Source organism: Ornithodoros turicata, unplaced genomic scaffold (assembly GCF_037126465.1).
Source record: "Ornithodoros turicata isolate Travis unplaced genomic scaffold, ASM3712646v1 Chromosome23, whole genome shotgun sequence".
Lineage (NCBI taxonomy): Eukaryota > Metazoa > Arthropoda > Arachnida > Ixodida > Argasidae > Ornithodoros > Ornithodoros turicata.
The window spans coordinates 3,548,116-3,561,588 of NW_026999342.1; the positions used below are offsets into that span (position 1 = coordinate 3,548,116).

Sequence of the window (13,473 nt, forward strand, 5' to 3'; positions counted from 1 at the left end):
ACAGGGGCCGTGCAACTTGAGTTTTGAATTTATAAAATTTATAAAAAGAAGTATATAATAAGTAACATAAAATTCATATAAAATAAAAAATAAAATTTATAAAAATAATTTATAAAAATAAAAAGGCTTCATGGAAGCAATCCGTTAGCATACACATTGCACCTGAAGCACAATTATATATGCTTTTACATCTATTATCTATCTCATCTTCTGAACCACATGTGTGGCTGCATACGAAATTACTTTTTATGGGCATGCTGTACCTTCCTAGTCCTACATGTGCAGACGAATAACAGTGAATATATGTGAAGTGGCAAAAAACAATGCTAGACTCTACCATCATTGTGCAGCTTTAACTTTTCCACATTTATGTCTAGTGAACAGGGAATGTCTCACTACAAAAGATGACATTTGTGCATTGTTTTGCAAGCAAATAAATATATTTATTTACGTTTTCCATCAATCAACAATATTGTGACCTGGTGCAAATATTAATGTCATCAAGGAAAGTACTCACAAATTATTCCTATGTACTAAAATGCAGATATGACAATTCTCTTTTTGTACCTCGGCACAGTACAGTTTCAAAATTAACAAACTGCACAGCATCAGCAATCTTAAAGTATCTCAAGAGGGGAATCACATAAAGCTCCAATAATAGGCTAGGCAATCAAAGCTCTAAAAGACGAAGTAGCTCAAGAAAAATCTGAATAATCGGTTGCCATTGTGATATGTACTACTACGTACAGTTCATGAATGGAACATGTTACTTCATTGCATTGCCTCCATGTGAGCACGAGAACAGGCAGCTTTCCAGGTCGCTCTTTTCGTGTTTTTCTATGGCGATTATTATTTTATTTTTTTTGCAATAGCAAACATGGCCATAGTGAAACACAAGCAGCAAAGGGCAGGATGAGACATCTACAATGTAACTGCTATCTCTCCACTGATATGTTTATTAGCAGACTCTGGAACATACACATATATGCTGCTAAGGAAATGACAATTTAACCAACAGAATAACAGACAAGAACAAACGGTTATATATCTTTCCCCCCTCTCCTCATTCTATTTCACAGGCAGTCCTAGTATCATTCTGAGTGTGCCCGTGCGTCCCCTTTGAGATAACGTACCTCGGACAGAAGCAAATCCAACAGCGGACTGCTTACACATGCAACTGTCTTGGATTTCTCTAACCACTTGTTGTTTAAACGCTGCATTGAGCTCTGTGTTCTGGAAATTTAGGCAGCATCCAGAGTCCCTGCAATGTGTTGCCATGTTTCTTGAGGGCATCAAATGTCTGTCCTTGGCTACCTGTGTTTCACTATGGCTCTCAGATACAAACTACCCCGTTTGAACACAGTAGGAAACACAGATTTGTAAATAGCATATCTGTTGATTGCACTGTACATACCCCCATATAAAGGATCATAGCGGATACTACATCTTGTGCGATAATGTCAGAAACACAAAAAAGCTAGATCTGAAACCACTCTTTCGTCGTAGTAGTAATATTTGTGTGAAGCTACGCAATTCCTGTCCTGCAAATAATTTAAACCACATGTTTCATCTGCCAGCGTGATGGTCCCCTGAAAAACAATTATCGCTTGGCTAGAACTGCCGGTTCTGAAACCTATCCCTGACATGTGTAGCCATCAGGGAGGAATACCAAGGGCTGCGGTGGGCTACACACGGGCTGTGATCTCACTGTGTATCAGCTGCTCTGGGTACTAAGAAGAACATGTTCCACATTAATAAAACCTGGCTTGACACGATACGCCGGCGAAAGCTAAGAAATAAAATTAGTAGTTAAATGTACAATACATAAACACTTTCCATAACATGACAGTTTCCTTCCTGCATTCATGCGGTACCATTCATCCCACTTAAAGAGTGTACTGAGTTTTTTCATAGCATTAGACGCTCGTTTGACAGAACTTGAATAAGATTACATAGCACACGATAAAAGTAGAGTGAACATAATGTGCAGCTTTCCATTCACGCTTAATGGCCGCAGCAGTAATGCATGAAGGCCACTGCTAAGTTGTGTTGAGAAACACCACTTTCTGTTTGCCATGTCTAAATGAAACGTACCTGACCTGATCTAAAGTAACCGTTCTGAGTCTGGAACACACAAAGAGAAAAACGCAACACACGCCACAACATTAACAGACAGGCAAATGAGCGGTGGCGAGCTCCACCTTAGGACAAAGTCAACAAGTAATTCACCAGAAGTCAATGAGTGCCTGAAATGTAACATCTCTGACTGGTAGCAGGACGGTCCAAGTTCAATCCCTGGTGCTAGCACTGAATGACTTTTTCATGAATTATTTGTTTGTTTTATGAATGAATGAATTACATGAATTATGTATTATTTGTTGTACATGTTAAGTTTTCATGTGCTTGAGAACATGAATCATTCGTCAACCACTGTATCCTCATGAGGTGATGAGGGTTTGTCATCCTAAAGAGACTCCCTTTCTTGCATGTGTCCTTACGGTTGCTCACCACTGCAGAAAAAAAAAGGACAAGAAATGGATAGTCATGTTTACTTTAAAATGATTGTGCACAATAGAAAGGAGACTTTCGCACAGAAGGCTGTACTTCTTGAGGTCTAACATCAAGTTACAAAATTCCAGAATATAAGACATGTTGTAAGGTAGCGAACAAGTGGAGCGACGGTTGGTACAAATATACAAATAAAAATACAAACATAGTATAATAAAATAAAAGAGGGTACGACGCCATCAGTTTCAAACAGACAAGGGATGTTGTAGCATAATACATGAATGACCACGGCGGCCAGGTAAGTATTTGGCACAAAAGGCATTCACAGGCAACACATTCAGGGAAACGGTGTTGCAGTGTCTTGTCAACTCATCCATTGCCGGCATGAAACTGATGGAGTTGTACCCCCTTTTTATTTTATTATATATGGTTGTATATGTATTTTTATGTCAGTACCAACCCTCGCTCTCTACCTTACAACATGTTTTATATATTCTAGGATTTTGTAACTTCATGTTAGACATTAACAAGAGCAGCCTTGTGCACGAAAGACTCGTCTCATTCAAATTTAGATGCTCTCAACAGCCTTATTTCTGTTGTGAATCTCTATCGCAGCACACCTGCACATTGCTGTTCTACGTACTGTCACTTTGCAGTAAGATTATGGACTTCGGATAAAAAGACTACACAGCACTGCTCAGGTATTTCTGCCTATCGAACAGCATGTACGCAGTATACACACAGTATTTGTGCACTGGACCCACTAAAAATGGAATGAATGTGGGATTGCCCACAGTAATGCACCAAGTTCAACACAAGTATTGTAAAATCCAGGTATTTTAGCTTACATGCCAATCCAGTACCACATCCAGTGTGAAGTTGCGACAAATAAATAGTTCCCATTTTTCTTAGCTTTCAGAACACAGACAGTGAATTAATAAGGGTAGAGAATGTTAACATGAATTCTGGGCTATTCTTCAATCAGAAATTCACAGATAGTAAAGGCACCTTCCTCAATGGACGTTGATGACAGTGAAAATTCTAAAACGATATCAGAGACGACATCACCTTCTGCGTGTCAGAAAGGATTCTATGTCCAACAGTAATCCAGCTAACAGTAACAAAAATGTGCGAAAGACAAATTAACTGAACTACTGTAACGTACCTTCTATATCAGACAGTGAAGCTTGTACCACCCCATCCACAGGAACCAGTCTCGAGACAGCAAAAGTGCTTGAACTGGGAGATAGCAGCTAATCGGAATGGCGACCTTTGTTTTCCACCCTGAAAGCACAGGTTGTAACGTTGAGGGCAGATTTAAGAGTGGTGTCAAGATGTCTGCATGAGAGCGCACATGAAGAGTGGAACATAGGTGAATACTCAAATTCTAACATCACATTGTCATACCTGTTGGTGGCAGGTAGACTAACGGGTCAGCAATTTCTTCATGCACCAGATGCAAGCCAGATCCTGCTTCATTTCCGCCTTCAGCATGCGACTGTGGTATTTCAGAAGTTATTATTATCAATACTGCTGTGTTGTTAATCATGGTTGTTAATCATGCTGTGTTGTATCAGAGTAAGCGCACTAGGACAGCTGCACAATCGATTCATGAAGCTTGCTATTTTTATATCTGAACCTCGACTTACTTTTTTGCTCTCGTTTTGTGCCTTGATCCTCCGTGGTACGTTCAAAATTTGTGTGTCGGACACATCAGATTTTCATCAGACGATTTCGCGCCGAGATTCCAAATTGCCTCTGGAGTCTATGATAACATTCGTGGACGAAATTCTTGGAGTGGAACTTAGCAGGCAGCGCTGTCGGTGTCAGCCAAGAGCTTCGCACTGCTTGGTCTTTTGGAAGCTTAGAACAGGTAACACTTGAATGCTCCGATGAATTGTTCTAACAGCGTAGCACCGTCGCATTTTCGAGAACTTCGCCGTGGCATATCACGTATCATATCGCTCCAGCCCATAAAAGTGAAGGTCAGTATGTATATGTACTTGCTGGCTTGCACTGCGGCCCCCGCAGGTTTCGCCTTCACCGTGGAACGTTGACGTCACGCCGAGACGCACTGTTAGCGCCGACCCAAGATCGTGTCACTTCCCTACGCCAGGCTGACGAGCTCCAAGTAGAGCGAAACAGCTGTCGTTGGCTGGGAGTGCACGATCAAATTGTAAACATATGCTCAACGTGCAGCTACAGAGGATCGGCTATTTTCACTTTGTATATGTACTTGCTGGCTTGCACTGCGGCCCCCGCAGATGGCGCCGTCACCGTGGAACATTGATGTCTCGCCGAGACGCACTGTTAGCGCCCACCCAAGATCGTGTCACTTTCCTACGCCAGGCTGACGAGCTCCAAGTAGAGCGAAACAGCTGTCCTTGGCTGGGAGTGCACGATCAAATTGTAAACATATGCTCAACGCGCAGCTACAGAGGATCGGCTATTTTCACTTTGTATATGTACTTGCTGGCTTGCACTGCGGCCTCCGCAGGTGGCGCCGTCACCGTGAAACATTGACGTCTCGACGAGACGCACTGTTAGCGCCCACCCAAGGTCGTGTCACTTCCCTACGCAGGGCTGACGAGCTCCAAGTTGAGCGAAACAGCAGTCCTTGGCTGGGAGTGCACGATCAAATTGTAAACATATGCTCAACGCGCAGCTACAGAGGATCGGCTATTTTCACTTTGTATATGTACTTGCTGGCTTGCACTGCGGCCTCCACAGGTGGCGCCGTCACCGTGGAACATTGACGTCTCGCCGAGACGCACTGTTAGCGCCCACCCAAGATCGTGTCACTTCCCTACGCCAGGCTGACGAGCTCCAAGTAGAGCGAAACAGCTGTCGTTGGCTGGGAGTGCACGATCAAATTGTAAACATATGCTCAACGTGCAGCTACAGAGGATCGGCTATTTTCACTTTGTATATGTACTTGCTGGCTTGCACTGCGGCCCCCGCAGATGGCGCCGTCACCGTGGAACATTGATGTCTCGCCGAGACGCACTGTTAGCGCCCACCCAAGATCGTGTCACTTTCCTACGCCAGGCCGACGAGCTCCAAGTAGAGCGACACAGCTGTCCTTGGCTGGGAGTGCACGATCAAATTGTAAACATATGCTCAACGCGCAGCTACAGAGGATCGGCTATTTTCACTTTGTATATGTACTTGCTGGCTTGCACTGCGGCCTCCGCAGGTGGCGCCGTCACCGTGAAACATTGACGTCTCGACGAGACGCACTGTTAGCGCCCACCCAAGGTCGTGTCACTTCCCTACGCAGGGCTGACGAGCTCCAAGTTGAGCGAAACAGCAGTCCTTGGCTGGGAGTGCACGATCAAATTGTAAACATATGCTCAACGCGCAGCTACAGAGGATCGGCCATTTTCACTTTGTATATGTACTTGCTGGCTTGCACTGCGGCCTCCACAGGTGGCGCCGTCACCGTGGAACATTGACGACTCGCCGAGACGCACTGTTAGCGCCCACCCAAGATCGTGTCACTTCCCTACGCCAGGCTGACGAGCTCCAAGTAGAGCGAAACAGCTGTCCTTGGCTGGGAGGGCACGATCAAATTGTAAACATATGCTCAACGTGCAGCTACAGAGGATCGGCAATTTTCACTTTGTATATGTACTTGCTGGCTTGCACTGCGGCCTCCACAGGTGGCGCCGTCACCGTGGAACATTGACGTCTCGCCGAGACGCACTGTTAGCGCCGACCCAAGATCGTGTCACTTCCCTACGCAGGGCTGACGAGCTCCAAGTTGAGCGAAACAGCAGTCCTTGGCTGGGAGTGCACGATCCAGTTGTAAACATATGCTCAACGCGCAGCTACAGAGGATCGGCTATTTTCATTTTGTATATGTACTTGCTGGCTTGCACTGCGGCCTCCACAGGTGGCGCCGTCACCGTGGAACATTGACGTCTCGCCGAGACGCACTGTTAGCGCCCACCCAAGATCGTGTCACTTCCCTACGCAAGGCTGACGAGCTCCAAGTAGAGCGAAACAGCTGTCCTTGGCTGGGAGGGCACGATCAAATTGTAAACATATGCTCAACGTGCAGCTACAGAGGATCGGCAATTTTCACTTTGTATATGTACTTGCTGGCTTGCACTGCGGCCTCCACAGGTGGCGCCGTCACCGTGGAACATTGACGTCTCGCTGAGACGCACTGTTAGCGCCGACCCAAGATCGTGTCACTTCCCTACGCAGGGCTGACGAGCTCCAAGTTGAGCGAAACAGCAGCCCTTGGCTGGGAGTGCACGATCAAATTGTAAACATATGCTCAACGCGCAGCTACAGAGGATCGGCTATTTTCACTTTGTATATGTACTTGCTGGCTTGCACTGCGGCCTCCACAGGTGGCGCCGTCACCGTGGAACATTGACGTCTCGCCGAGACGCACTGTTAGCGCCCACCCAAGATCGTGTCACTTCCCTACGCCAGGCTGACGAGCTCCAAGTAGAGCGAAACAGCTGTCCTTGGCTGGGAGGGCACGATCAAATTGTAAACATATGCTCAACGTGCAGCTACAGAGGATCGGCAATTTTCACTTTGTATATGTACTTGCTGGCTTGCACTGCGGCCTCCGCAGGTGGCGCCGTCACCGTGGAACATTGACGTCTCGCCGAGACGCACTGTTAGCGCCCACCCAAGATCGTGTCACTTCCCTACGCCAGGCTGACGAGCTCCAAGTAGAGCGAAACAGCTGTCCTTGGCTGGGAGGGCACGATCAAATTGTAAACATATGCTCAACGTGCAGCTACAGAGGATCGGCAATTTTCACTTTGTATATGTACTTGCTGGCTTGCACTGCGGCCTCCGCAGGTGGCGCCGTCACCGTGGAACATTGACGTCTCGCCGAGACGCACTGTTAGCGCCCACCCAAGATCGTGTCACTTCCCTACGCCAGGCTGACGAGCTCCAAGTAGAGCGAAACAGCTGTCCTTGGCTGGGAGGGCACGATCAAATTGTAAACATATGCTCAACGTGCAGCTACAGAGGATCGGCAATTTTCACTTTGTATATGTACTTGCTGGCTTGCACTGCGGCCTCCGCAGGTGGCGCCGTCACCGTGGAACATTGACGTCTCGCCGAGACGCACTGTTAGCGGCCACCCAAAGATCGTGTCACTTCCCTACGCCAGGCTGACGAGCTCCAAGTAGAGCGAAACAGCTGTCCTTGGCTGGGAGGGCACGATCAAATTGTAAACATATGCTCAACGCGCAGCTACAGAGGATCGGCCATTTTCACTTTGTATATGTACTTGCTGGCTTGCACTGCGGCCTCCACAGGTGGCGCCGTCACCGTGGAACATTGACGTCTCGCCGAGACGCACTGTTAGCGCCCACCCAAGATCGTGTCACTTCCCTACGCCAGGCTGACGAGCTCCAAGTAGAGCGAAACAGCTGTCCTTGGCTGGGAGGGCACGATCAAATTGTAAACATATGCTCAACGTGCAGCTACAGAGGATCGGCAATTTTCACTTTGTATATGTACTTGCTGGCTTGCACTGCGGCCTCCACAGGTGGCGCCGTCACCGTGGAACATTGACGTCTCGCCGAGACGCACTGTTAGCGCCGACCCAAGATCGTGTCACTTCCCTACGCAGGGCTGACGAGCTCCAAGTTGAGCGAAACAGCAGTCCTTGGCTGGGAGTGCACGATCCAGTTGTAAACATATGCTCAACGCGCAGCTACAGAGGATCGGCTATTTTCACTTTGTATATGTACTTGCTGGCTTGCACTGCGGCCTCCACAGGTGGCGCCGTCACCGTGGAACATTGACGTCTCGCCGAGACGCACTGTTAGCGCCCACCCAAGATCGTGTCACTTCCCTACGCAAGGCTGACGAGCTCCAAGTAGAGCAGAACAGCTGTCCTTGGCTGGGAGGGCACGATCAAATTGTAAACATATGCTCAACGTGCAGCTACAGAGGATCGGCAATTTTCACTTTGTATATGTACTTGCTGGCTTGCACTGCGGCCTCCACAGGTGGCGCCGTCACCGTGGAACATTGACGTCTCGCTGAGACGCACTGTTAGCGCCGACCCAAGATCGTGTCACTTCCCTACGCAGGGCTGACGAGCTCCAAGTTGAGCGAAACAGCAGCCCTTGGCTGGGAGTGCACGATCAAATTGTAAACATATGCTCAACGCGCAGCTACAGAGGATCGGCTATTTTCACTTTGTATATGTACTTGCTGGCTTGCACTGCGGCCTCCACAGGTGGCGCCGTCACCGTGGAACATTGACGTCTCGCCGAGACGCACTGTTAGCGCCCACCCAAGATCGTGTCACTTCCCTACGCCAGGCTGACGAGCTTCAAGTAGAGCGAAACAGCTGTCCTTGGCTGGGAGGGCACGATCAAATTGTAAACATATGCTCAACGTGCAGCTACAGAGGATCGGCAATTTTCACTTTGTATATGTACTTGCTGGCTTGCACTGCGGCCTCCGCAGGTGGCGCCGTCACCGTGGAACATTGACGTCTCGCCGAGACGCACTGTTAGCGCCCACCCAAGATCGTGTCACTTCCCTACGCCAGGCTGACGAGCTCCAAGTAGAGCGAAACAGCTGTCCTTGGCTGGGAGGGCACGATCAAATTGTAAACATATGCTCAACGTGCAGCTACAGAGGATCGGCAATTTTCACTTTGTATATGTACTTGCTGGCTTGCACTGCGGCCTCCGCAGGTGGCGCCGTCACCGTGGAACATTGACGTCTCGCCGAGACGCACTGTTAGCGCCCACCCAAGATCGTGTCACTTCCCTACGCCAGGCTGACGAGCTCCAAGTAGAGCGAAACAGCTGTCCTTGGCTGGGAGGGCACGATCAAATTGTAAACATATGCTCAACGTGCAGCTACAGAGGATCGGCAATTTTCACTTTGTATATGTACTTGCTGGCTTGCACTGCGGCCTCCGCAGGTGGCGCCGTCACCGTGGAACATTGACGTCTCGCCGAGACGCACTGTTAGCGCCCACCCAAGATCGTGTCACTTCCCTACGCCAGGCTGACGAGCTCCAAGTAGAGCGAAACAGCTGTCCTTGGCTGGGAGGGCACGATCAAATTGTAAACATATGCTCAACGTGCAGCTACAGAGGATCGGCAATTTTCACTTTGTATATGTACTTGCTGGCTTGTACTGCGGCCTCCGCAGGTGGCGCCGTCACCGTGGAACATTGACGTCTCGCCGAGACGCACTGTTAGCGGCCACTCAAAGATCGTGTCACTTCCCTACGCCAGGCTGACGAGCTCCAAGTAGAGCGAAACAGCTGTCCTTGGCTGGGAGGGCACGATCAAATTGTAAACATATGCTCAACGTGCAGCTACAGAGGATCGGCAATTTTCACTTTGTATATGTACTTGCTGGCTTGCACTGCGGCCTCCGCAGGTGGCGCCGTCACCGTGGAACATTGACGTCTCGCCGAGACGCACTGTTAGCGCCCACCCAAGATCGTGTCACTTCCCTACGCCAGGCTGACGAGCTCCAAGTAGAGCGAAACAGCTGTCCTTGGCTGGGAGGGCACGATCAAATTGTAAACATATGCTCAACGTGCAGCTACAGAGGATCGGCAATTTTCACTTTGTATATGTACTTGCTGGCTTGCACTGCGGCCTCCGCAGGTGGCGCCGTCACCGTGGAACATTGACGTCTCGCCGAGACGCACTGTTACCGCCCACCCAAGATCGTGTCACTTCCCTACGCCAGGCTGACGAGCTCCAAGTAGAGCGAAACAGCTGTCCTTGGCTGGGAGGGCACGATCAAATTGTAAACATATGCTCAACGTGCAGCTACAGAGGATCGGCAATTTTCACTTTGTATATGTACTTGCTGGCTTGCACTGCGGCCTCCGCAGGTGGCGCCGTCACCGTGGAACATTGACGTCTCGCCGATACGCACTGTTAGCGCCCACCCAAGATCGTGTCACTTCCCTACGCCAGGCTGACGAGCTCCAAGTTGAGCGAAACAGCTGTCCTTGGCTGGGAGGGCACGATCAAATTGTAAACATATGCTCAACGTGCAGCTACAGAGGATCGGCTATTTTCACTTTGTATATGTACTTGCTGGCTTGCACTGCGGCCTCCGCAGGCGGCGCCGTCACCGTGGAACATTGACGTCTCGCCGAGACGCACTGTTAGCGCCAACCCAAGATCGTGTCACTTCCCTACGCCAGGCTGACGAGCTCCAAGTAGAGCGAAACAGCTGTCCTTGGCTGGGAGTGCACGATCAAATTGTAAACATATGCTCAACGTGCAGCTACAGAGGATCGGCTATTTTCACTTTGTATATGTACTTGCTGGCTTGCACTGCGGCCTCAGCAGGTGCCGCCGTCACCGTGGAACATTGACGTCTCGCCGAGACGCACTGTTAGCGCCGACCCAAGATCGTGTCACTTCCCTACGCCAGGCTTACGAGCTCCAAGTAGAGCGAAACAGCTGTCCTTGGCTGGGAGTGCACGATCAAACTGTAAACATATGCTCAACGTGCAGCTACAGAGCTTCGGCTATTTTCACTTTGTATATATATATATATATGTGTTTGTAACTGAAACGGCGCCATGCCAGTACTGGACAGCTGTTTCGGCCTTGTTGGGCCTCATCAACAGTACGCAGGCAGGCAACGTTTGAGTGTATGGCATGAGAAGGTCGCGTAACACGTGATTCCTCCCGTCAAGGTGAGATAACTCACTCACTGAAAGCCCAGTGCAAAGCCAGTGAAGTATGAAAGGAAAAAAAGTGGCCAGAGCTCTTTAGCTGTACGTATAGCATATGTTTGTAAATCAAACGTCGCCATGCCAGTACTGGACAGCTGTTTCCCAACAAGGCCGAAACAGCTGTCCAGTACTGGCATGGCGACGTTTGAGCAATGGCAGGTTTGAATCCTCACGCAAAATACGGGTTTCTTTTTGTTTTGTTTCGTTGTCATTTGTGCGCCATTTACTTTCCTTGACCTGGGAAGCCAGGTGAGTGGCTCACTACAAGCACTTACACGCCAGTGGCACTGGCACCCGTCTTTAGCTGTGTGGCCAGCGTGAATGCCGTATACCCCACCTGCCTCACACTGGCACCGTGGGTGAGGGGCAGGCACCTCATCATCCCACGTAGCCACAATTAGCGAACTGGATGGAACATATACTGAAATACAAACAGTGGAAGGGGGGACGTTCATGAAGTGCATAGCTGGGCGTAAAACGTTAGTAACGGTGACGACGATACGTCTTTGCAATTAACCCGTGCATCTGCAAAGAGTCAAGAATAGCCAACAACTTTCCTGACATGCTTTCATGTGAAATACTGTGTTTGTAATTCAGACTGTCTTTTTTTTTATTTCGTGTTAGCGCCGCGAAGCAACTGTGGCTCTGAGCGGCGTACAGATGTCGACAGATGGAAAGAGGACAGCAGGAAGGAGTGGGAGATAGGGGGGTTAGTACGCGTCCTCGGCCGACTTCAGGGGGAACTGTGCAGACATTCGTCTGGAAAGTCTTCGGAAAACCCAGGGAAAACCTCAGACAGCACAGCCGGCGGTAGGATAATTTAGACTGTCGTCTCTAATGTGATTACCTGAGCGGAGTTGTAAAACGACTTGGTTTACTCTGTTGCTTGAAAAGCTTTGCATGTAAATACTTCGCACACACAGCAGCAGGCGAACGTTCGAAACACTTAATGCTTTCAAGTGCATCCTAATAACCAGATGTTTTATTTCCATCAGATGTATTTTGGGATTGGTACGAGTTTGGCAAAGGTATGCGTACCATACATGGTTGCCAAACTTTTGCCATTCATTGGCTGGCAAAAGGTTGATATTTCGAAAAAGTTGCTTTGTTGACCAATCAACCTACTGCCACACATTTGCCGTACGCTGGCCATTGACCAGTGCGGGACACTGCTCTTGCTTTTTCACTGAATGTCAATGTCGTTTGCCAACCACAGCAAGTGCATTCCTCACAATGCGATTATGCACCTTTGAAAACTTTACATTGTACTTTGTCTGAAAACAACTTGAATTACTTAGTACATTGGCAGAAATCTGGCCAACGTGTTTGTACCATACATGGCATCCAATCAGTTCCCAAACTTTGGTGTGTCCAACGTTGGCCAACCTCAAATTATACTTTGTTGGCCAAAGTACCTGTCAGGCCCCTGCCAACCTCGGGCCATTGGCCACTGTTTACTTGAGATACTAGTTTTCACTTACCGGATTTTATCAACGCAGCGTCAAAATATGATGATTTCTCGGAGATTGGGCCAACAAGACCAGGTGTTACGTGGATGTTGTAGTGCCTGGAAATGTTTTCTTAGTATTGTCTCGTTGCATGGAGAGTTGGTTGTAGAATTGTTCTCTGACTGTAGCGTCCCATCAACATAAAGGTGCTTACCCGTTGCATTGTTTCGCAACAAAAGTCAGGTTGCTAATTTCCAAGACAAACTCGACCACTGCTTCAAATTCCGGCATTGTAGCATTCAACGATCTGTCATAGACCTCGAATAAGGAATGAGCAAGCATTACATTAAAGTGAACAGCGTTCATGTTCAACTATGTTCAGGTACTCACGTAACACGTGCATCCGCCTTGTGTACTTTTCGCGTCAAACTTGAACCGATGACGAGCGAATGATCATTTCGATCACCACATTTTTGCTGTTCCAAGCGCCAGAGTACTTCTTCTAATCCCCTTACTTCTTCATCTTCTTATTCTTGTTCGGTGGCTTCGAGAATTCCGTAACAAATTCGCGGCGTGCAGCAAGGGCAAAACATTAAAAAAGGGAGAGGAACATTGTTAAAATTCATGTCACATGTACTGGAGATTGCTATCATCCAGGAACTCAAGAAGGAGTTGCTAGTGAAATAAAGTTAAAATGTGGACAGTTCGCTATTAATCCCAGGCTATCCAAGCTATAAATGACCTCTATTCACTGAGTGCCGGCATTTTCGGGAAACTGGATTGGATTGGATTGAATAGGAT

The 13,473-nt window shown here is 48.2% G+C and overlaps 1 protein-coding gene across 3 annotated transcripts in view; it reads right to left on the bottom strand.

Moving 5' to 3' along the window:
• The window catches only part of LOC135373293 (protein FAM135A-like), a 171,011-nt gene extending 157,836 nt beyond the window's left edge, over positions 1–13,175 (bottom strand). For all 3 annotated transcript variants that reach the window (XM_064606519.1, XM_064606518.1, XM_064606517.1), the window contains exons 1-3: positions 13,063–13,175; positions 12,887–12,990; positions 12,706–12,791 (exon numbers count right to left, since the gene is read on the bottom strand). In XM_064606519.1, the coding sequence (XP_064462589.1) occupies positions 12,706–12,791; positions 12,887–12,963 (163 nt within the window). In that variant the 5' untranslated portion in view covers positions 12,964–12,990; positions 13,063–13,175. The remainder of the gene's footprint in view (positions 1–12,705; positions 12,792–12,886; positions 12,991–13,062) is intronic.
• Positions 13,176–13,473: the final 298 nt, after the last annotated feature.